Source organism: Chrysochloris asiatica, unplaced genomic scaffold (assembly GCF_000296735.1).
Source record: "Chrysochloris asiatica unplaced genomic scaffold, ChrAsi1.0 scaffold00059, whole genome shotgun sequence".
NCBI classification, from domain to species: domain Eukaryota; kingdom Metazoa; phylum Chordata; class Mammalia; order Afrosoricida; family Chrysochloridae; genus Chrysochloris; species Chrysochloris asiatica.
The window spans coordinates 3,079,814-3,105,331 of record NW_006408577.1 but is presented as its reverse complement, the minus strand read 5'-3'; the positions used below and the strand labels follow the sequence as shown (position 1 = coordinate 3,105,331).

General features: G+C 35.6%; 1 protein-coding gene across 1 annotated transcript in view; it reads right to left on the bottom strand.

The window, feature by feature from the left end:
• The window catches only part of ITGA4 (integrin, alpha 4 (antigen CD49D, alpha 4 subunit of VLA-4 receptor)), a 111,814-nt gene that overhangs the window by 50,449 nt on the left and 35,847 nt on the right, over positions 1 to 25,518 (bottom strand). Inside the window, exons 5-14 of the mRNA XM_006864009.1 lie at positions 23,284 to 23,351; positions 21,391 to 21,520; positions 19,189 to 19,274; positions 18,433 to 18,495; positions 18,203 to 18,340; positions 15,277 to 15,388; positions 4,404 to 4,498; positions 3,006 to 3,096; positions 2,326 to 2,371; positions 1,786 to 1,940 (exon numbers count right to left, since the gene is read on the bottom strand). Coding sequence (XP_006864071.1) covers positions 1,786 to 1,940; positions 2,326 to 2,371; positions 3,006 to 3,096; positions 4,404 to 4,498; positions 15,277 to 15,388; positions 18,203 to 18,340; positions 18,433 to 18,495; positions 19,189 to 19,274; positions 21,391 to 21,520; positions 23,284 to 23,351 — 984 coding nt within the window. The remainder of the gene's footprint in view (positions 1 to 1,785; positions 1,941 to 2,325; positions 2,372 to 3,005; positions 3,097 to 4,403; positions 4,499 to 15,276; positions 15,389 to 18,202; positions 18,341 to 18,432; positions 18,496 to 19,188; positions 19,275 to 21,390; positions 21,521 to 23,283; positions 23,352 to 25,518) is intronic.

The following is a 25,518-nucleotide window of genomic DNA, read 5'->3' as shown; positions in this document are numbered from 1 at the left end:
GGATGGCACAGCAGGGTACGTCTTGTACACAGGGTCCCTATGTAAGACTGGAACCTACTTGAAGAACCTTAAAGTAAAACATTTTTGACTTGAGCATTATGTTCTTGTAATGGAATCAAACTGACAACAGGAGCTTGGAAGTTTAGATGGGAACCTTGGGAAACAGTGGGTTTATAGGGGAGAAAAAACGTAGAAAAATAGTAAGGCTAGTTACACAACTTTAAGAATATAATCCATGTTGCTGAATTGCACATGTATAGATTGTTTAACTGGTGCATGCTTTGTTGTAGAAATTCACAACAACAAAATAATATTTAGTAATAAAAATCTGAAATATGAAAGAGGTAAAAATCTGAAAATACAAATTTCAAAAGATGTTTTTATACATTAAAAAATAATTTTGTAAGCTTTTCTCTGAGTTCTAGTTATTAACAACATCAATAACTTTAGTTATTTGCTTAATCCTCCTATATACAGAAGTTCCAAAATAGTAGCATTTAAGCTGTTGTTGTTGTTCAGTGCCACCGAGTCAGTTCCAACTCATAGCAACCCTTTAAAAGGTTTCCTAGAAGCAATTGGTGGGTTTGAACAGCCAACCTTGGGGTTAGCAGTCCAGTGCTTATCCTACAACACCACATCAAGACTCCATATAATCTGTTACTAGTAATAAAAAGGGAGTGCAATGGCTCCATATGATAAACACTGGACTATGTACCACAAGGACAGAGGTTTAAGCCCACCAGGTGCACAACATGAGAAAGATGGGGCTTTCTGCCCCTGCAGAGATTTAAAGAGCCTTGGAACCCCTATACAGGGTTACTATGAGTCGGAACCCACTCAACAGCACTTAACAATAACAATAAATCATGTTTAAGATATTTTTGAAGTACTTTTTGTCCTTAGAACATCTTGCTAAGAAAACAAAAGGCAGAGCGCATGCTCAAAGTCACTTGGAATAATTCTATTTTGTGTGGTTCTGTGACCATTTTCCTATATGGTTGTTGTTAAGTGCCTTTGAGTTGGTTCTAACTCATAGTAACCCTGTGTAGGATTTGCAATATAAAACATATATGTGATTTGGGACTAATCATCATTTTGGATGATTCATATCAATGTTACTTTCTCCAGATAAGGTAACTGAGAGTGACTTGCTTATAGGGACATGAGGGTGAGTCTCAGAAGCTGGCAGTCATAGTAACTCATTAAGAGATATGTATTATTTAGAGAAATTAGAAGTATGGCCTAATTCCATATAAATTTCTTCAACTATTCAAACAGGATAAAATATGAAGAAAAGAAACTTCTTCTCCCAGACCTTCCAGCTTAAACCAGCTCTAGACTCTTGTAGTGTAGTGGTTACCAATCAGGCTGCGAGCCTCAAGGTCAGCAGTTTGAAACTACCAGCTATTGTGTGCGATAAAGATAAGGCTTTCCGCCCCCATAAAGATTTACAGCCTCGGAAACCCTGTGCAGGGTCCCTATGAATCAGAACCAACTCCATGGCATATAACCACCACCACCACACTTTACAGACCCAGTAAGGCAAGCGATACTCCTGCTTTGTTATCTCTAAATGACTACAATCTCCTACGTATCTCCACACATCAATTAGAACAAAGTGAGAATTTGGAAGATTAGAGAGAAACATACGTATCAGGTGGCTGCCCTCTCCAGCTCTGAAAACGATCTTTCATGATAAAACAACGAGAGTTCAAAAGATGAACTAGCGATTAAGGCAAGACATGCATACTCCATCAGGCATTACTTATATAAAACCACACTTACCAATATAACCTGGAACCTCTTTGCCTTTATATGAAAAGCAGAGCTTTAGATCCATGCAGACAGAAGGCAATCCATTTTCAGTACAGTCAAATTTTGTTCTATTCACTGTCTCAGGGTGGTTTAAAGAAGCTTCCACAATCACTACAGGTCTTGTCCTAAGAAGGTAGTAAAATTAGTAATATTAATGACAGAATTGTTTTTCCTTATGAAGACTAACAATTGGTTTATTTTAGTAGTTTACATTATCCAAACAATTTCCTAAGTCTTTATTAACAGCGTGTGCCTGTATACTACATTGCATTTCTGTGCACTGATAGGGAGAAATTTTCATTTAAATGTTTAAAATTATTTACAATGCCTGAGGATTTATCTAATTATATTTATGTATGATAGGAAAAGTATCCTAAAGTTGAATAATTAAACTTCAGAATACCAAAAAGAGCATTATGAGGTCAGCACCACTGCTGATTTTTAAAATTGCCTCCCATCATTTTCAATTAAGTCCAATTGTCATTAAGCAATGAAATGCATCAACCTTACCTTAGCAGCACAGCAGAATCGGACTGAAAAGCACCAACTGCCACATCTGGAGGATAGAAAGCAACAACACAGATTAATGATCGTCATTAGTCAAAGAGAATTACTTTTCAGCTATAAATACTTAACTACATCTCACCTTTGACTATACCAAAACACTATTTACAGAAAATTAATTAGGAAAGATAGGCTAACATCTAAAGATCCATTCCCCTTTTGTCTGAATCCATGAATTTTCATTGATCTGCATACATTTTTATTATAAATATAAACTTGATGACAGACAGACTAAAACAAAATCTTTATTCATTATCAGACTAAAAATATTTGACCAGAAACCTACTTTCTAATTAAAAAGCAAAACAAAACAAAACAAAACAAAACCCCAAAACACCACTCAAAACAAGTATTTTTTTGTTGTTGTTGTTTCATATGGATTGATTTATTTCCATGGGTGATTTTGATTTTTCCAAGAATGAGAAATGCAGCATTAGGTAATTAGCAGTGTAAAGCTTAGAAATTACTTGATCGTTTCAAAATCCTAGGATTCAATAGTTTTAGAAATAAAAGGAAAAAATATCATAAGTAAATTAGAAGTCTTCCATGTCAGCTTTATGTACTTCACAATAGAGCAGCATAAACAATAGAACTTATCCCAACTATAAATATAATTTTATACTCACCTACATATCCATTATTATCAGCATCAATTTGTCCAGATATAGACTGCCCAAACATACTTAATGAATCACTAATTTGAAGTCCTTCAATTCTCTGAAAAATAAGTAAGTTGAATGGCAAGCAGTTTTAAATACAATAAGCACTGGATTGCTAACCACAAGGTCCACAGTTCAAACCCAGCAGCAATTCTCTATGAGTTGGAACCAACTAATTGCACTTAATAACAATCTCAGAGAAACAACGCTGTAGTTAAATAAGGAACCTCCCTATGCCCTGGCACATTTATTAGCAAAATGCATTTTGATTAATAAGTCAAAAGTCCAAGAGAAACAAAAGTTTTCAGCATGGGCTGAACAGTTAGCATCTAGTTCATGACAAAAATAAAAACAAAAAACTTTCTTTACTCTATGAGCTATGAGAAAATTATGTACATATCTTTTAAAACAGTGTCATCTCCCGTATCTCCATCCCCAGTTTTTGCCCTGCGTTCTTGGGAATGAATGTCATTTTTAGTACATGCTGAAATGCCCTGGTTTCTCAGATTATAAAAGTGAAGTTGGCTGGTGGCTGTGTGCCGTGGAATCGGTTCCAACTCATAGCAACCTGTACAGGGTTTCCGAGGCTGTAAATCTCTACTGGAGCAGAACACCTCTTCTTTCTCCTGCGGAACAGCTGGTAGTTTCGAACTGCTGACCTTGTGGCTCACAGCATGATTTGTAACCACTATGCTACCAGAACTTTGGTTATAGAACTTTATTAAACATTATGAAAGTGCTTTCCTCCTACTACTCTGAGTAATACTGCAAGACAGCATCAAATAAGCATTTACTCTCCCCATGTAATATCTAATAAATATGGGGCTTTAGCCACAAGACAAGGCCCAGTTAATCAAATCCAAATGGACTTTTTTGAGAATTGTATGATGTTGCTTTGGAACATAAATCTGATGAAATATAAAAGAAATCTTTGACAACCTAGAGGCAAATTAGAAAGGCAGTGAACTTAAACTTGTTTATGGGGGGGAGGGAGACAAGTTTCAAGAGTGATAAGTGACCTTAAACATGAGATTATTTACCACTATTATAAAAATTGTGAAGTAAAATATTAAACATTTGAAAAAATAATTTAAGAAAAATAAGTCCACATTATCCTTGGACATTTTAAGGGTGCTTTTATACCAAAAAGGAACCCTGATGGTGCAGTGAGTTAACAGTTGGACTGCAAACAGGTCATCTGTTTAAATCCGTGAGCCACTCTATGGGAGAAAGACGAGGCTGTCTGCTCCTGTACAGATTTAAAGTCTTGGGAACCCTAAGGAGGAGGTCTACTCTGTCCTCTTTGGTCACTATGAGTGCATTTACATCAACGTTTTTACTTTTGAAAACAGAATAGTATCATACCTGTGAGAAGGCTGTGGAGATCCCATTCACACGACCATTGTAAATATAAATAGCTCCTCGCAAGTCATCTTCTTGTGGAGCGCCAATAGCAACATCTATTCAAAGATTTAAATGGTGCTAAAGTAACAAGTTTTTGATACACAGTCTCTGGTATGGATGAACACAACTTTGAAATTTAGCATTCTTTGAAATCTAACATTCATGACTATGCATATTATATTGCATAATATAAAACTCCCTCTTATGTAGAAAACAAAACCTTAGTGATTTCTTAGCATACTACCATCATGACAACAACGTACAGGCTGTGCAGAATTGTCAGTGTATGGCAGACTCTGGATGACGCAGCGAAGAAAGCAGAGTGGGTGGGATCTGAGAGGCAGTGTTGGGGAGTGGATATAGGTACGGACGGGCTTTGCAGTCAGACTGTGGGCCTGACCACAGCTGTGCAAGGCTGGGCGCATTTCAAAATCTCTCTGTGTTTAGGTACCCTCACCTATAGAATGGAATCCTAATATAATCTACTCTCTGGGGGAAAAAAAAGGTATTAATGGTGTAAAGGGCTTAGAGCAGTTTTTGCCATTTTGTGTTATTACAATCTATAAAAATTACAACAACAGTACTATTGATTTTCAGCTCTGGGCTTCAATTTATTTGTAAAATTACATCTAAATTAATTATTCCAGTGACAGTAATTAAGGTGGTATTCATTTAGGATATATGTATGTAGGATACACTTATGCACGCACACACATACACCCCCTGGGTATTACAATATATATTTGCTCTGCAAAAACAATGACTTGCATTACCTTTATAACCTTATTGGGATTTATATCCTGTTATAACACTGGGGGGGGGCACTTTATCAATTGATATAAGAAACTCAAGAGAAAAGCAAACTATAAATGACATGGTTGCATCAGGCTATAAATATATACCACATCAAAGAAATATAATGTTCTTCAATTGCAAGAACATATCATTATCTTTCATCAGGTATGATTACAAATCGGGCTGCTAATCTCAGGTCAGCAGTTCGAAAGTACCAGTTGTTCAGTGGGAGAAAGATGAGGCTTTCTGCTCCTGTAAAGATTTACAGCCTTGGAAACTCTGTACAGGGTCGCTATGAGTCAGAACCAACTCCACGGCACATAACAACAACAACACTGTTTCTAAGTGTTTGCATGGGATAACCACTGGACTGTTAAACACAGGGTCGGCAGTTCAAACCCACGAGCCCCTTCGCAGAAATGCTATACAGGGTTGCTATGAGTAGTGACCAACTAGATGGCATTTAAAAATATTTATATATTCATATGCTACTGCTTTTGTTAAGTGCTGTCAAGTCAGCTCTGGACCATAGTGATCCCTGTATAAGGTTTCCAAGAGGCAACAGGTGGGTTCAAACCATTGACTTAGCAGTTAGTGGTTTGGTATTCATTCTATAGTACCATACCATGATTCTCTCCCCCTTTCCCTACCCCTTCCTCGCAGTTCAATACTACCAGCTGTTTCGTGGGAGAAAGATGAGGTGTTCTGCTCCCATAAAAATTTACAGGGTCGCTACAAGTTGGAACCGGCTCCAGGGCACACAGCCACTATATATATATATATATACATATACACACACACTGTATATTTATGCAAATAACACACACCTACGTTTGTTTGCCAACTGCTCCTTCCACTAAGCTAATTTTGTTTCTAAAATAAGCAAAGCAGCACTTATAAAAATACTACGCTAGGGCAAAGGTGTGTTTGGCGAACAAAAACAAAAATGATCAGAGTTCATGGCAAAATTCTATTATCGTTTCATTCCATTTTTACATGAAATTTTTTAATAGAATTTTTTTAATATAAGGCATGTGTTATTTGAATAAAAACATAGTTTACACATATAGGTATATTTGTATATTTGCTTATATGTAAACTTTTTATTATATGCATCATATGCAATATTTTTAATATATGTACTATTTTTATTATCTTGTGGCACTGTGGGATAAAGCACTGCACTGCAAGGTTGGTTTGAACCACAAGATTGGTTGTTCAATCTCACCAGCCACTCCTTGAAACTCTACATAATATCAATATTGTATCAATAGGTCATAGCCAGGGAAAAAAGAGGGGGAAAAGCAGTATAAACAGAAAACAGCCTGTGCACAGGCAGGGGAGTAAGAGACAGTGTGGTACACTTGATAAATGATGATTAGTTGGACATTCTTGAAGCCAGAAATGTGCAGACTAAATACAGGTAGGAACATATAGAAGGTGAGGCGAAAATAGGAGGAATGGAGGAAGAAGAGACTAAGAGGGAGGTGAAAGGAAAAGAGGGGAATTGTCTTATAGCTATTGAAGATTAGACCAATTATTCATTTTATTAACCAGGGATGGGCTAATATTTCTACTATTCAGGCTAAAGCACTGCTTATTAGAATTCTATACTTTGATTACTAATAATATATGAAAATAACAATGATTGGTTATAAAATTGTTGATTATATAGATACTCATATCAGTTATTGGCATAGTGAACCAAATTAATGTAAATATCTTGAAACAATATTTAAAATATAAGATAGACCTGGACCAACGTTTCTTCCATTCAGAAGACATTTGGGTATATTCAATATTTGTCTATGTTATATATGTTGTTGTTGTTATGTGCCGTGGAGTCGGTTCCGACTCATAGTGACCCTGTACAGGGTTTCCGAGGCTGGAAATCTTTACGGGAGCAGAAAGCATCATCTTTCTCCTGCGTAACAGCTGGTAGTTTAGAACTGCTGACCTTGTGCCATGCAGCCCGATTCGTAATCACTACGCTACCAGAGCTCCTTATATAGAGAGGTCCAAAGGCTAAATTCCCAGGAAAACACTTGAATCTTTACTAAAAAGTTCTAGCTATTATTATATAAATAGAAAGTTCTAATTATTAATTCTAGAAAGTAGGAAAAATGCTTGTGAGTTATATATAATGAATAATAAAATGTTTTTCTACACCTATATAACCAAATGAGTCCTGGTGTAGCACCACAGAATAATGTGCTGGACCACAAGTTTGTTTTGAACCGCATGGTTGGTGATTCAAACTCATCAGCCGCTCCTTGCAAACCCTATCAACCTACCTATGAGCAGGAACCAACTCCACTGCACTTAACAACAACAACAGCAACATACAACTAAAATTTGCAAATTTGAGAAATTCAAAAACAAAGACCAAAATATTTGATGTTTTCACTTTGCACCTGGATATTTATTTCATTCCATTAATAAAAATAAGTATCATTAGTATAATTATTTTTGACATCTTGACACCAGCTAACATATAATGCTAAAACTGCAGACACCATGCTGGGGGCTTTACATAAACTAACTAATGTAATTCTCATAAAAGCCACGTGAAAAGTACTTTTGACCTTCGCAGATGAATAAATTGGGACACAGAGTGTAACGTGCTCAAGTCACATAATCAGGAGGGGGTGGAGCTGAGATTTAAATGTGGTAGTGCTAATCTCAAAAACTACCAGCTGTTCCAAGGGAGAAAGATGAGGCTTTCTGCTCCCGTAAAGAGTTACAGCCTCGGAAACCCTGCACAGGGTCGCTATGGGTTGGAATCGACACGACGGCATTAACAACAACAACAGTCTGGCTCCAGAACCTGTGTTCTCCCCACCATGCTCTACAGACTCATCACCAACAGAGGCTATATCCAAACTTTCCACCTCCTAATACCTACTACTGTTCTGTACCAAAGATGTGCTCAATTAATGTATTGATAATAGGCAATATCTATTTCCAGAGCACAGAAAATAATACAATTTATAAACTGTAACTGCAAAATCACACTATGATTCTTCCTTCAGAACACTGAACACTAACCTAAAAGTCAGATAAAATGGTTCTAGGTGAAAAAAGCCAGTTGTCTTGCCATATCTATTTTACATCTGAAATCCAAAATACTAGTTCTATGTACCTACCTACCAACTTACCCATTCAGCCATCATTCCATCCATCCATACCCATCCATCCATCCCATGACTTTCTCCTAACTTTTGATGTGATTTTTACACTGAACTTTTCTCAAATTGATAGAGTACCTCCTTAGAGAATGACTTGCTTTGCTTTTATAAGGACACAAGAAACAGGATTCTGATATTTGCCTTTTGAAGAAAAATAAGTAACTTTAATTTTGTTTAGTATGACATAGCTGATGGCCAGATACTTTAGATCTGCTATGCAAATACCACAAAATTGTTCACTGTAAAAGACTAAGTCTGATGTACATCTTTAGACTAGAGGTAGAAGAAACAGAACAGAACAGGTATGGCTTTCATTCTTACTTACACAGTCCCATTCTCACTACCACAAATACACTCTTACTACTACAAACACTATATATCCATGTACACTACAAAAATAATTAAGATAGAAGATGGGAGAAAAGGATAAAACTCCACATGCTGGATTGTTACGTGCCGTTGAATTGATCCCACCTCACAGCCACCTGTATAGTGTTTCCAAAGGTATAAATCTTTGTTGTTGTTGTTGCTTTTATGTGCCATCAAGTGGGTTCCAACTCACAGTCACACTGTATAGTGTTTCCAAGGAGTGGCTGATGAGTTTGAATCACTGACCTTGAAGTTCAGACTGACTTGCATTTCAGTACTTTATCCCACAGCGCCACATGAGAGCAGAAAGCCTCATCTTTCTCTCACAGATTGACTAGTGAGTTTGAACTGCCAACCATCTGTTTAGCAGACCAGTGCTTATCCTACAGCATCACCAGCACTCTTTTAAAAAAAAAAGAAAAACACAGACAGGCTTGTGGGGCAAGTGGAAGAGTAAGCAGATGCACTGAGCAGACCCTCTACAACAAAGACATGGAAGATGACATAAAGCAGATACAGATGGTGATCCTGGAACGCTGAGCTTCTGAGGATAGGATGGGAAGGTAGACTGAGTGCTGACTGGATGAGGAAGCAGAGCAGGAGTAGTGAGAGAAAAGAGAAAGGGAGGACTGTAGGCTGTCCTGGAGCACGCAGCCATCTTAGACATTTCCAAGCAGCTGTCGATCTAGGGCCTGTAGGCATGTGATATGGTTGGAGTTTGGTGACAAGGGGTTTGTGGCTCTCCCTTGTTCCTGGCCCGTCCTGGTAGCCAGTGGCATGGACAATCTCTACAGTCACCAATTCAGTAGTCAGTGCTATTTCTTCTTGCTTAGCCTCTGTTCTACCTGGGGTTAAGTAGTTCTAGCTATATAGTGCATTTCGCTGCTAACTGCAAGATTAGAAGTTCTAATCTACCAGCTGCTCCATGTGAAAAAGGTGAAGCTTTGTACACCATAAAGATTTTCAATCTCGGCACTGCTATACAGGGTCATTATGTGTTGGACTCCACAAACACAACCATCACCACCACCACTTACCTAGGGTTGGGTACAGGGCATACCACCACTGCTTCTGGACCCTAGTGAACCTGCCCTGAACTATGCTACACAAACAGCTGACAGAGAACTGTATTTTCACTCCAGGTCTCTATCACATCAACCAGGAGGCAGGTGGTGAGTGCCTGAGAACACACCAACTTATAATCATCAATTAAATATGAAAATGACACTACAATGTCTCATAGGAAACAGACAATTTCAACTTACATGAAGAAACAAGACAGAGTGCCTCAAACTAGTGAATAAAAACAGAGTCAGGAAATATAATACCAGAAATGGTATCAGAACTACTAGATAAGAAATTTAAAAGAAAGATAGTTAGGTATCTTAAATGGATTATGAGAATTATTGAGAAAACTGCAGATGGAATCAAGAAGAACAGGTAAAATGTTAGATGAATTCAAGAACCAAACCGACAAAATAAAAGAAAAACATGGAACTATTAAAAAAAAAAACAGCAATTAGAAAGACAAAAGAGTAATGCTAAGATTACAGAAACAGATTAAAAGGGCAAAGTAGATTTGAATCAATGAAAGGCCAAATTAATGAACTTGAAGACCAATCTCTTGGATAAGCACTGAGCTGCTAATCACAAGGTCAGCAGTTTAAACCCACCAATCTCTCCCTGGAAACCCTATACAGGGTCACTATGCGTCAGAATTGACTTGATGGCACTTAACAACTTAACAAGATGAACAATCAAAAAAAGAACTTTAAAAAAATCTGAAGCCTAAGATTCATATGGGATACTATCAAGAGGAATGGACCACACATGATTCGAATTCCAGAACAGGAAGTATATATATTTTCTGTATATATATAAAATTGTCTAAGAATTTTTGGAAGAAAACTTCCCTAACATCAAGAAAGATGAGAATATAGCCACTCAAGAAGTTGAATGAATCCAAACAGGATAGATCCCCAAAGAAAATCACCAAGACATAATACACTTTTTAAAACCAAAAACAATGAAAGAATCCTGAGAGCAGTTCAGGAAAAACAAAAAGTTACCTACAAAGGAGAACTGATCATTGTAACCTCTGATTTATCAGCAGAAACTAGACAGGCATATATAAAACTCTCAAAGGAAAAAAATGCCAACCAAGCATCATTTATCTATCTAATCTGTCTATCAAATATGATGGTGAAATCAGGACATTTTCAGATAAACAGATAATAAAATAATTTGAAATGCCAGATAATTTTACACAAATTACTACAGGGAATTCTTCAGACAGAGACTGAACAACAGCAGCCAACAATCTGAGACATTATCACCCAGAACTCAATCCTAATATAGAAATATTCAGATTCAAAGAAATCTACAAGACTGAAAATAGGGACCCAGAGAAACTAGTTGCAGCAAAAATAGACCATAAAGGTTTCTTTGGTTGTTTTTTTTAAAGTGACTAATGTAGTTACAGAACTTTCAAAGGAAAAGGAAATCAAGTAGATTTCAAGTAAATAAATAAATGAAAAATATACCTAGCTCTAATCCTAAAACTAGAACAAGCCTTACTCCTAACTCTAGCTCAACCTCTATCCTTAACACTCACCTAGTTCTAACCATAACACTAACAACAACAACAACAACAAAAAGCACATAGAGATTTATAAAATGTAGATTCCCTGTTATCTCATCCTAGCAGATAATGGAATGGAATTAAAAACTTCAGTGAAGAACTAAAACACATTGACCCTATTTCCAAATCATTTGCTAATATCCAAAATGCAAAACATAAAATAAAATAGAAAATGGACAAAGTAAGGAGCTACATTATTATAAATAATTTGCTGTAGTGAACCAGCATAAATGTAAATGACTGTGATTTGTAGATGAAATTACTTGTGGCTCAAATATACATTGAAATCGAACCTCCTCTACCTTGAGACCAGAAGCACTAGATTGTGCTCGGTTACTACTACCCAACAACAACAAAAACAACAACTACTACCCAAAGTTCTGAACAGGATCACAATAGACGCATCCTGATTGAAGAGAAAGAAAATAATGACCAGAACCTCAAACAGAACATTAGTTTCATTGAATCAGGAAGAATCCTTGAAACTACTGCTTTGAGATAACCTTAAAACTTGAATAGAAACTATCTCCTGAAAGCATCTTTCAACTAAAAAGCATATTAGCTCAAAATGTAAGCAGTTTCATTCTGAGAACTGTGCTCTTTTAATAATAACTGCTCTGGAAGGGATCACATTAGAAGGTCCTGGATAGAGTGGGAGACAATGTGGAACAAAATCCAAAACTATAAAAACAGACCAGGCTTATAGGTCAGAAAGAGATTGGACAATCCTGAGCACCATAGCTTTAGACATCCCTTCAGGTCTGGAATGGAACCCACCCCTACAACCAATTTTTCAGCTAACCAGTAGATATGCATATAGGGAGGACAACAACACAAGTAAGGTATGCTCACTAAGGAATGGTCAACCATTAAAGATCAAAAGGGCAACATTTACCTAAGGACTAAGTTCAGAAGGGTGGGGAAGGAGCTGAAGCTGTTAAGTACCGTGGAGTCGGTTCTGACTCATAGCGACCCTGAACAGGGTTTCTGAGGCTATAAATCTTTACGGGAGCAGAAAGCCTCATTTTTCTCCTGCAGAACAGCTGGTAGTTTCAAACTGCCAACCTTGAGGTTGGCAGCCCGATTCGTAACCACTACGCTACTAGAGCTCCTTGGGAATAAGGGTGGAAAGGAAACAAGAACAAGAGGGGGGAAGTGGGCTAACTGTTGATACATGAAGGGATTGCAATCATTGAGATGAAACAAATTGTATGATATGTTTTATGTAAAATGGATGGTCTTCTCTGTAAACCTTCTTTTAATTTACAATGAAACTTTCAAAAAAAAAAACAAAAACAATTAAAAGGCTAATAGTATGGCACCTGCATCTTAAGCATTATATAAGTGTTAGTTGATGTCAAAGAGGCCTAGCATGGCACTGTAGGATAAGCGCTGGACTGCTAACTGCAAGGTTAGTTGTTCAAATCCACTAGCTGCTCCTCAGAGATCCTATATAGGATGACTATGACTCAGAACTGACTCTACGACACTTATCAACAACAACAGGTGATGTCAAGACTCCTATGACTTTGCTAAGGATAATTACTTTTATTCACTGAATGAACTAAATATCTAGATGAAAATAATTATGAGTCCAAATGACATCATGAAACATAGATGGAAAGTCTGAGGATAATGTGATTAATTAGTATGAGTGGAACAACAAGAAAGAAAATAATGATATTGCTGATACAAACTGAAGAATGTAATCAATGTCATTGAATATTATGTGGCGAAATTGCTGAGTGGGAAGCTGTTTTGGTGTATATACTTTCACCAAAAATGCAATAAATTATAATAAAAATATATTGGAATACATGTTTAAATGATTATTTGAATAACAATCTTCCAGATATAAAGACATTACATGTCGGAGGACTCTCAGACAAGGAAGTACTGTTCAAAGCAAGATTCTCATATAGACCCTAAAACAATGAACTGTACCCAAAAAGTCCCTCTTCTTACATGTCTTATACAGAATATTTTCTGTCTGTCCTTCATGCCCCTGAAAGATTGCCTGGGGCTTTCCTAGGCACTAGAGCATTTTTGATGAGGGAACTTGACTATTGTTATGATAGTTCTGCAACTCTGTATTTGATTAGATAAATAATTCAGGTTTATCAATGACATTTGATGCCATATAAATAATTTCTCACATGTGTGTATACACCCACATACATACATATATTGTCTCATTCAAAATAGTGAATCGTCTTTCTTAAACGTATCAGTTAGAATTAGATACAGAATGGAACACAAGTAAACACAGTATTTCACTAAGTGATAATTTTGTGCTTTAAAAGAAAATATTATTTCATACACCACGTGCACTATCAAGGGGTATAAACGTGGTTTTACAATATAGATTGTTTACTAAGTAGGTTGCCTCTATGTGTTTAAACTTGCCACTAAAAAGAATTATTTTTTGGTGTGTTAACCTTAAAATTCCATTTGATTATACAATTAGACAGAGTGCCAATATTTCTTCATCTAAACTTTTCATAGTACATAATCTATACCACGCATGATACATATAACACACTACAAATGTTCAATAAACATGACAAAATTGTTGATTTTTTTAAATGACATAATCTTCATAGCCAAATTTTATAAGACCTTTAAAATGCCTTAATATATTTTAATGTGCAAGCAAAATAACCATAAACATATCTATCTGTACATGTTTTCTCCTTTCCTTTTAAAAATGAAAGTTTAAAAAAAAAAGTCCAGAACCACCAGACTTGCAGTCCAGTGTTTATCCTACAGTACCATAGCAAGATTCAAATTACATGACTTCAAAATTACACTACTTCAGTAGTACTTATTGGAAACAGGTTCTAAAAACAATTATTTGGGAACTGTCTTGTGGAAGAATGCAGTTTATACATTTGAAGTAGGTTGAGGCATTTCGGCATAAGCAGAATTTAAGAAAATGAGACTTTATAGAATCCCTCATTTGTTTCTAATATTCAAGTACAGTTTTAGTCAAATATGTGTTTTACATCATTAGCAATTACCATATGCCAATTGCCACTGGCCATATCAAGAAGAAAGACACATTCTTAACCCTAAATAGTTATTTATTGAACTCTAAGAATTCATACATTATCCTCTGAAACCCATTATCGTTCTAAGCACAGTATTAACAGACTTGGTAACTATTAGAACTACATTTTTAAAGCAAATTTTAAATGCAGGTAGGATTAATATCCAGACAATATGCACCGTTATAAAAGTACCTTTTATTAAATTATTAAAATACCTCCATAACAAAACAAACATATCAGTTGGTAAATCACCACTGTGTAAAAGTTCCCCAGATGTCCCATCTCCTGGGATCCCCAAGTTCCCTCACAATGAATGCAGCAGCAAAAACAGGAGCACCTGTCATAGCAGGAAACTTCTAGAAGCTTGTTCTAGGCGTGCAGCCAACATCTGTTGGGTCAGCGTCTTTACTGTGCTACTCGTTGAAAACCACATTCAGCTGCTACATGTAAGAACAATGGGGCAATCTATCTCCATAAAGCTTGGAAATCCTATGGGGCAATTCTATCTAGCCTACAAGGTTTTTTGTTTTGTTTTGTTTTGCCTTTGTGTGTGCCTTAAAATCAATGAAATAAAGTATTATGAATATCATCCTCTACTAATATTAATAATCTACTGTTGACAATCTAGATGAAGCCAGATGTAACACTAAAAAGGAAAAAAACAAATTTAGCACATCATTCTGGCTCCGTTTTCCACAGATGGGCTAGAAACACAAAACTTCAATCATATTCTCTTCCTTGCACTATTTTAAATGCTGAAATGAAGTACCAAATTAGATACTTTTAATTACCTTCAAAACCATCATTATCAATGTCGCCAAGATTAGCTATAGATTCCCCAAATCTTGCAGCATATTTGTCACTTCCAACGAGCTCTGTTTCCATTTCATTCATTACTGCTCCCTAGATAGAAAAGGGAGAAAGGTGTCATTATAATACTCCTGACAACTTTACACCTAATTTACTGTTGTAATTGATTATGGATTTTCCCCTAATGCTTCAAACAAGTTGGACAAACTACAGACTGAGCTTTAGTACACACATTAGTACAATTCAATAAATACTTATTGAGTATGTCAACACATGTAATGTATGATTAAAGCTCAGAGAACATAAAAATTGTCAAATGCATGATCCCTAGCTTTGGAAATCAATAAATCATTTTGATAATTCAATTTAGTAAATATTTATTGAGCTCATACTAACAAGAGTGCACTGTGCAAAGCTGTCTGCAAGGGGGCTTCAAAATGTTTGTGGAAAAATTCCAATGCTTTTCAATTCCATTTTTCCATAAACTTCTTGAATACCCTTCATATAAGAAACATTTCTTTCGCTCAAGAAGTTCATAATTGCAGGAAATGCTTAGCACAAACATACGAATGACTTAGGAGAAATTAGAAATTCTTTTGGAACATTAAGAAGCAAGGTGAGCAAATTAAGAACCAGAAGAGATTTCATAAAAGAGATGGCACTCAAAGTAGGTGTTCAAGGTTTGGTTCAACTTGGACATGCAGGAAAAGCATCTGCAAAACACACATCTTAAAGAATTTAGCTATAAGTAAGTTGAGAAAAAGAAATCAGATTAGTCTCAAGGTGTGGGACTTTGAATGTCAGGGAAAATTTACTCTTAATATAGGGATCCAGTGAGGCTTTTTGAGTGGAAGAGTAAAAGAAATGGAGCAGCTCTTACAATTTTAATTTAGAAGTAGGAGGATAAAAAGGAACGACAAAAGGATAATAACTGTAATTTTCACATATAATGTGCCTACACAAATAAGACAAACACACATAAAACGGACATAGTGTACACAGGAAATTAATTCATGAGGGGTTATATGTTTTGCAAAAGCTGTCATAACGTGCACATTACTTGCATAAAAATATGATATACCATAAGTTTGAAAAGCTGAAATGAATTATGAAATTAACCCTAGCATTCTTTTGTAGGAGGAGTCCTGGTGTGGCTCTGTGGGCTAATGCATCAGACTGTAAAGTCGTTTGAACTGCAAGATCGGCGGTTCAAGCTCACCAGCTGCTCCTTGGAAACCCAATCCAGGGTCGCTATGGGTCAGAATCGACTCGATGGCACTTAGCAACAAACAACAACAACAACATCCTTCTGTGATAATGAGCTCTGGTAGCATAGTGGTTATGAGTCAGGTTAATAACCTTAAGGTCAACAGTTCTGCGGGAGAGAAATGAGGCTTTCTGTTCTCATAAAGATTTACAGCCTCAGAAACCCTATGCAAGGCTGCTATGAGTTGGAACCAACTCCTTGGCATATACCACCACCACCACCACTCAACTGTGGTGCCTCACAGAAGTCTTGAGTGAAGCGCAAAAAGTAGGTTACTCACGGAATTCCTCTTTTGCCCTTCAACCAAAGCAGTTCCCCTTATATTTGCTTTACATATTAGAATTGCTTACAATTTCAATGGAAAAAAGAGATCCCAACTCATCCTTTCTAGGTGTATAAACTACTGTTTAAACTGTTCTCACCAAGTGTAGTTTTAAAGGGAAAGAAAAATAGAAACTAGCAGAATGAGGAGGTAGTTAAATATAAGGAAGACCATTTATGGAGAGGAAGGATGTGACTTGCCTATAAAAGAAAAAATTATTTCCTGATAGCACAATTAATATTATTCTAATGATCACCTTGTAGAAGATGAGCATGTACTATTACATCTACATTTAAACACAGCTTCAGAAATCCCAGTGCAAAACCTTCTTGCTCTACGGTTAGTACTTAGAGAACCTCTCAGCTTTATCAAATGAGTGTTTGCTCTCACAATTCATCTGATGGTTAGTATAAGAATTTATCAAATTCTCTGAAATCACTAAGCAAGGTTAACAACACCTTATGGAACATAATTTAGTTTGGTGACACCTGGTTGACTGAAAAAATTATTTTCCATAAAAAATGATCCAATTTTCTCAGAATGCAACTCTTCTTTAAAATGAAGAAACAGGCCAAGAAGACCCCATTAAGACCCTATCAATTCTTTGTTTTGATTTAATGTTAAAGAGCTAGGTTGGCAAGATAAAATCAGCAAACTGAATTACCAAGTCATCAATTTTTATGCCATAATATTATTTGCAATTTAAAAATCACATCCTAAGCAGTGATTACCTATCTCCACAACTAACATAACCACTTTGAAATAAATGATGACAATTTTATATTCATTCTAATCAAGAATATAATCTATAGGGATTGCGCAAATTAAAATTTTATCAAGACACACCTTATTTCTAAAGTTTCAAGCCAAGAAATAAAAAATAATTAATATTTATCTTTTAAATCTATTATTATATCATTTGTTACATATTAGAATACTATAGTTTATGAAAAGATGTGAGATTATTCACTACAGAACCAATTAAAAATTCACATTTTGGAGGATTATGAAATAATTTTTTAAAAATCAGATCGGTATAATAAACCTGAAAAAAGCTTGAACTACTGGAGTTAAACTGTGAGAAGAAAAGCTCCAGAACAATTTATCTCATACTTTGGAATATCAAAATGAGACGGCTGCCCATTCATCATTGTGTTCCATTTATTTTTAGAGCATCAGTGCAATATTGAAACTTGGTCTTTGAGCAGCAAACAAACTTAAGAATCTACAGTTTATCATAATACTGGAATTAAGAATCATTTCACTTTTGATCATTATTCCATAAAAGACTTTGAATTTGTGGGCCAATTGGACATACCACGCCAGAGTTGATGTACACAAAAACTCTTCCTTCTTCCCTGATGGTGCTCTGCATGGGTGCTCCCACAAGTAGATCTGAGAGGCCATCTGCATTGAGGTCCACTGCACAGATGGAAGCTCCGAAATATGATCCAAGCTGCCTCAAAGCAAACCAGATCCAATCATTGAGAAAAAAAGCAGGTCTACTTGAAAAAGCTCTCAGTGATACTAAAGGTAGAGATATATTACCTTTTTACCTTTCATTTCATATACAATATTTAGCTCTTTTTCCTCAATGCTGAATATGTATGCCTGCAATTGGGGAAAGAATTAGAAAGGGTTACACTGCTTTCACTTAAAACACAAAAGCAAAAACAACTTACTTTCATTTGATCAAAACATCAGTTTTCATAATTTATGAACTATTTACATACTAAAATCATTTTAAGAGTGATACAAAAGGTTTAGAGGCCCACATTCACAGAAAAATGTCTTACTTACAAAATTACATTTTCAGATACTATCGTATTGATCCCATAGAAAGGGTACAGAAGCGTTGTCTGTTGCCCTTTTAAAAGGAAGCCTCAGAAAGACTGAGGAACTAACATTCACAGCTCGCTAGCAAAAACTAGCATTAGGAAAAACATTTTCTCTCTCCTCTAGTCTTACTACAAAACATATAGCTGTCTCAATTTCTCTTCAGATATAAAGTTGATAAACAAATTCCTAGAACGTCTTTTCATAATTCTACTTTAAAAATATTTTATTCATAAGAAAGAATAGTTTAATTTGACCTATATAACTTTCTTTAAAGCTTTTCAATTCCATTACTCCTAACAATCAAGCCTCTTTCACCAGTTCCAATACTTAAGAGTGTTATTTATCATCATCTCTAACACTTTACTCCTTGGATTTTTTGCAGTTTCTGCCTTAATATCTCCTTATTTTCTCACACCATTTACTCGAATCTTTGTAAAGAAATAAATACAAAAATGTAAGTCTTACTTTACCAATCTGTTCATGTTGAGGAGCTCCTCCAACCACTTCTGTAGTGTGTGGACTCTGAAAATGACCAGCTCCAACTGAGTATCCTTCAGGAAAAGTGAGACAAACAAGAGAATCATCATTTACAATAAGTGAAATGTGAAAAAGCGCAAAAACAAAAACACGAGCATCATCATTTACAATAAGTGCAAACCCAATCCTAAAATTAAATGAGATGCAATTCAATATGATGACGTTAAACAAAGTTCTAAGGATATTTAGTGCAGTATTCAAAAACTTATTGCTGTAAAATTGTAGACAATTCTGTATTTTCAAAGAAATTGAGTAAACCTCCTATACATTTAGTTTGCTGATCCCAGTGTAGCATCAGGACATGGTAGCTTCTAGGATTACAACAAATATTTTAGATTACATAAAACATAATATTTTAAAACTTTAATAAAAACCTTCCTAATCATAAGCATTTTTGGCATAAAAGTAGTCCTATTATACTAATCTTATGATGATACAAATGGTAAAATGACACCCTCTCCTCACTTAGGACATGGTTGGATTCCAAAGACCAGGTCATTATGTTAAGTTGGCATAATGTAAGAGTCAGGGGCTATTCCTCATCTTAGGTGCCAGTGTTCCCACTCTTTCTGGAAAGCTCCTCTTCACTGTCATGCCTTTCCCACCATAGTGGAGCCAACAGGGATTGAGGGTGATAGTGGTGGTTGGGTTGGTTGTTGTTCACCACTTGCTACCTCCTGGCACGATCCCCTTAACTACCACCACCATGCGAGACAGGGGCCTCCTCTCATTCTCTGCCTGAAGACCCTGATTATCCACCTCCATATGCTGTGGGCCCACAGTCCCATTGTGTCACATGGGATCTTTAATAACAGCAATAATAATAATTGAAAGAAAAGAGGGAGAAGAAAGAGGAGAAAATATCTAATAGTTAAATGATGAGAAATATTCAAATAATTTTTCAGAGGAAGATACATGAGTTGTTTTTAGACCTGTATGCTCCATGTTGGAGTCCTAGGGTGTCACTGTAGGATAAGCACTGGACTACAACGTCTGTTTGAAGTGCAAGGTCAGAGGCTCAAATCCATCAGTGACTTATTAGAAACCCTATACAGGGTCGTTTAACCGACTCGATGGCACTTAACAACAACACTCCATGTTATTCCTTGCCTAAAATAAGGAGCCCTGATGGAACAGTGGTTAAGCACTTAGCTGCTTACTGAAATGTTAGTGGTTCAAACCCATCAGTTGCTCCATTGTAGCATTCTACTTTGGTAAAGATGGACAGGCTCCTAAATACTATTTTTTGTTGCTGTGCTTAAGTACCATCAAGTAGGTTATGATTCATACACCCCTGAATAGGTTTTCCAAGGAGCGATGGTGAGCTTGAACTGCTGACCTTGAGGTTCCAACCGACTTTGTAGTACAGTGCATGAACCCACGGCACCACACCAGGACTCCTCTAAACAATACAGCGCACTTCAACTCTGTCCTATTGGGTCCCTCTGAGTCAGAATTGACTCAGTGGCAATGGGTTTGGTTTGATTTGTGCCTAGTACAGGGTTTTCAGTCCTACTGGCTTTCAGTTAGTCCTTGAAGAAACTATACATACTCAGATATGAATAAATAAGCTAATTTATATAAAATGGTTGCAAAAGTGCCTGGCATGCGGTAGGTATCCACCCAATGTTTTTGTATGCTGTCAAGTTGGTTCTGACTCATAATGACACTGAATACATACTACCTATGTAATAACAAAGATGCTTGGGAGTAATAATAATAATAAGTTTACAAGTGTTTCATAATGTGCCTTGCAAAGAATGAATTCAATTAAGGGTTCTAGTCTAAGAATTACATGTTGATAATTTTGGCTACATATAAACATGCAAAATACTAAATAAACAAAGCTTCATAGCTTCTATCCTTAAAGAGACAATTCCTTAATTCTAAAAATTACTACTATCTTTTAAAATATAATTTTCTTTATTTATAAGTATTACTATCAAGATACCTGTTGTGGAGCTGTAAGATAAACACTGAACTGGTAACCATATGTAATCAGTTCAAATCCACCAGCTGCTCTTGGAAATTCTATACAGAGTCACTATGAGTTGGAGCTGACTCAACGGCACACAACAACAATGCTGTCAATATGGTAGAAATATTTTAGTTGGTCTATTTATACAGTACCTAAATAGCTTCCATATTTTACTTGATTTTGCTTGTCTAAAAATGCCTTATATTTATTTGTAGTTATATTGTAGACAAAGAGAGAGCCAGTCCAATAAGATGATCCTGGGGCTCCCATCACAATTAAATCCTGGAAGAAAAAAAACAAATCACCATCATTTAAAAGTTCAATTTTACCACTTAAAACAACCTCCAGCTACACAACATTTTAAATAAATCATGAAGGCAATGATTTTTAATATTAAATCTCTGAAATTTGAGCAGATTATGAATTTAAAATATATAAATCAAGTGGCCTATAGACTCCCACCTAAAAATAAAATTTCAGAGAAGAACTCTGAAACACTCATTTCCAATTTATCAGGGGACTTTAAAATAGGAGGCAGAAAGTTTTGGGGCGAAAATCAATGTGGTATCTAATCTATGAAAATAAACTGAGTCTAGGTAATTAATAGCCTGGTGCAGCACTGTAGAATAAGTAATGGACTGCAAACCACAAAGTTGGTGGTTCAAACCCACCAGCTGCTCCTCAGAAACCGGGTACATGGTCACTGTGTGTTAGAATTGACTTGAATACACTTAACAATAACAAAAAGGAGACAATCTTATGTTGCAAGGAGTTAAAAGTTGACTTAGTTTATTTCAATTAGCAAAAAAAAAATCACTTGACTAGTTTCCTTAACAATGTTAGCAAAGGGAATTTGAGGCATATGTGACTATAAATAAGAATTTAGGATAAGAAAACTGAGGCAAGGTTGGAATGAGCAGATACTAGTCTGGTAAAGTATGATATCTTTCAGCAATCAATCAATCCTATTTAGTTCTAAGCAATCCTGAGAAGTCCTGGTATAGTGCTGTAGGATGAGCACTGGAAGGCAAGATTGTTTTGAACCACAGTGTTGATGGTTCAAATTCACCAGCCACTCCTTGGAAACCATACACAGGCTCGCTATGAGCTGGACCCTACTTGACGGCACTTAACAAAAACAACGGCTAGCGATCCTGAGCATTTCTTGGAATGTTGATGGGGCATCACAAGATAAGCACTCAACTTCCCAAAGTTTGTCTGAACTGCAATGTCCATGGTTCAAACTCACCAGTTGTTCCTCAGAAACCTTATACAGAGTCACTATGAGTCGGAACCTACTCGACGGCACTTATCAACACAACAAGAAGCAACCCTGAATTTTTTTTTTTTAAGTCAATGCTTCACCTAAAGAAAGCATTATTTTAAGTATTTTTTTTTTACACAGTAGGTAATATTTATGGAAATTGTTAACTCAAGACTTGACACAACATGACTTCATGGACTCAGAAAAAATTAATGAATTTATAATGGGTTCTTAAGAGAAACTGGGGTGCTTGGAGTTTGAGTACAACCGTGACCTTCCACAGTACATTCTAGAGTGTTAGATAGTGAATAATTGAGCTTGGAACTCTATATGATATAAGATAATGCTATTACATTCTTAAATCTTAAATTCTTAGAATTTTAATGAAAAATACAGGCACACATGCTTCCTTTCCTTTTCAACTAGTAATTATAAACAGCATATTTGGATAGAAACGTTCAAATCTTACGTTAACAACTACAAAAGAAAATCAAAACTGTAGTACCTTTTATTTCCATTAAATGCTTGATGAAAAGAAATATTCTTTAATAATACTTAGTCTGGTATGTCGCAACCATTCAAATATTAATATTTTCACAAAATATATACAGAATATTGAGTGGTAAAAACAAAGTGGTGACACTCTCAAACTTAAGAGACATGTTATGCTAAATGTAACACAACTGTTACCTCAAAGAATAATATCTATGTTGTAAACCTTCTGAAGATGTAAGCATTTATATATATGTATTCATAGCAGCTATTTTTTTTAGACTAATACCTTTGTGTAAAAACTAGATATCCCAACTTGACACGATGCAAAATTTTCTCCAAATTTTTTCACATAATCTGAAATGAAATATATAAATATAAAACAATTTAGGATTTCATTAAACAATAGTTAATCTTCATAATTGTATTTTTATTGAAATTTCTTGTAAATATATCTTTTTATTGCTTTACCCTTTTTGTTGAGAATTGGGTAAAGGTTTACAGTGCAGGTCAGTTTTCCATGAAAAAATTCATACGTATTTTATTTCATGTCACTGACTGAAATCCTGCAATGCAACATCACTGATCCCATTGCCTCCCTGTGTTTCCTGTTTCTGTTCCTCCCTCTTTCCTAACCCCTCTGAACGTGTCCTTGGCTAAATGTTGTCCTTTGATCTCAAATGATTTATTATTAGAAGGTGTGTGTACTGCCTGCCCTAATACTAGTGTACACTTTATAGGCCTAGATGAAAATTGAGCCATAAGAGTGATTTCATTTCCAGGTGAGGGACACCAAGGTCAACTGGCAAGTATACCTTTTTAAGATCTATATTTTGCCCTCTCATTTTCTACTAGTAATTGATAAAAAATTTAAAACTTACAACTCTCTTCCATATAAATCTTCAAAATACCCCTATTAAACACCAATAAAAATATCTGCCTTTGTCTATTTTTAGAGGGAAGAACATGCAGTATGTACTCAAAAAATGTTGTCAAGTTAGTATTCAGATAGAGAGAGAATTTTTAATTCCCAGTCCAAGTATGCATTTACAATAGGCTTTCTAGAATTTTCTCAGATGGAATCAAGGTCTGCAGGGAGCTGTGGGTTCTCTGATTATAAAGTTCCAGTGAATTACTGCTGTTAGAACTTAATACATGGGCAAAGTTTTGCTTCCCCCGACAAATTGACCTATATAAGCCTCTATGAAAAAATCATGGACCCTGTCTTTGCTTTTGATCTTGCCATTTTTGAAAACTTAAATAAAAATATTAAATAAATTGCTAAATCACTTACAATTCACTACTTTTTTATGTGTTTGTATCACTTTGCTGATGTGTTTTATTTATTTACTTATTTATTTATTTATTTATTTATTTATTTATTTATTTATTTATTTATTTATTATAAACTTTACCACTTGTAGGTCTCTAATTTATGCCATCTTCATTTTTTTTTTTTGACAGAATGGGACTAGGTATATCCGAACAAAAATAAAAACTCTACTGTGAAAATGTTTTAAACTATAAACTGTTAACCACTAGGAAAAAAATGTATTAAATATACAGAAATCTAGACTGAGTCTTTTTGTGATTATGGATTAAAAACTCATTTCATCTTCATGGCATTCAAAGACAACAGGAATACATACATATATGAATATACATGGTGTGGTGCTGTGGGTTAATGCGCCAAACTGCAAAGCCATTCGAACTGCAAGGTTGGCGGTTCAAGCTTACCAGGTGCTCCTTGGAAATCCTATACATGGTCACTATGGGTCAGAACCAACTGGAGGGCATTTAACAACAACAACATATATATATATGTGTGTGTGTGTGTGTGTGTATACATATATATGTATATACATATATAGAGAGAGACACAGAGAGACAGAAGAGACAGAGAGAGAAAGAGTGTGTCCTGGTGTGGTGCTGTGGGTTACTGCATCAGACAGCAAAACTATTTGAACTGCAGGTCAATAGTTCAAGCTCATCAGTCACTCCTCAGAAACCCTATACATGGTTGCTATAGGTCCGAACCGACTCGACGGCACTTAACAATAACAACTATATATATGATAAAACCTTCCAATCACACTAAATTCCAGGGGTTAAGTTCTTCAATATTAACAATATCAAGAATTGATTCACACACTTCGCCACATTTTATCAACTAATAGAAATGTTCGTGGCCTCTGGGGTGATCATTTTGGTTAGAAAAGTTGAAAACTGGAGTTAACTTACATTCAATTCTTAATTTTCCAAGTATGCATCTTTAAGACGTTTGCTCAGTTATCTGTATCATTCCCCAATCCCCTTTTTTTTTTCAATTTTTTTGAGTTGTGGGCAGACTCAGCAGCTAACAATAACATTAATAACATCCCAAATATAATCATTTCAACTTGTCAACAAAACAAAATTATTACTAAGATATTTCATAGAAATCATTCTTAGTGTTCTTTTGACATTATCCTCAACTTCGTTCTATTCAGTCATTTATTTATGTCCCAGTTCTAGTCTCTCTGGT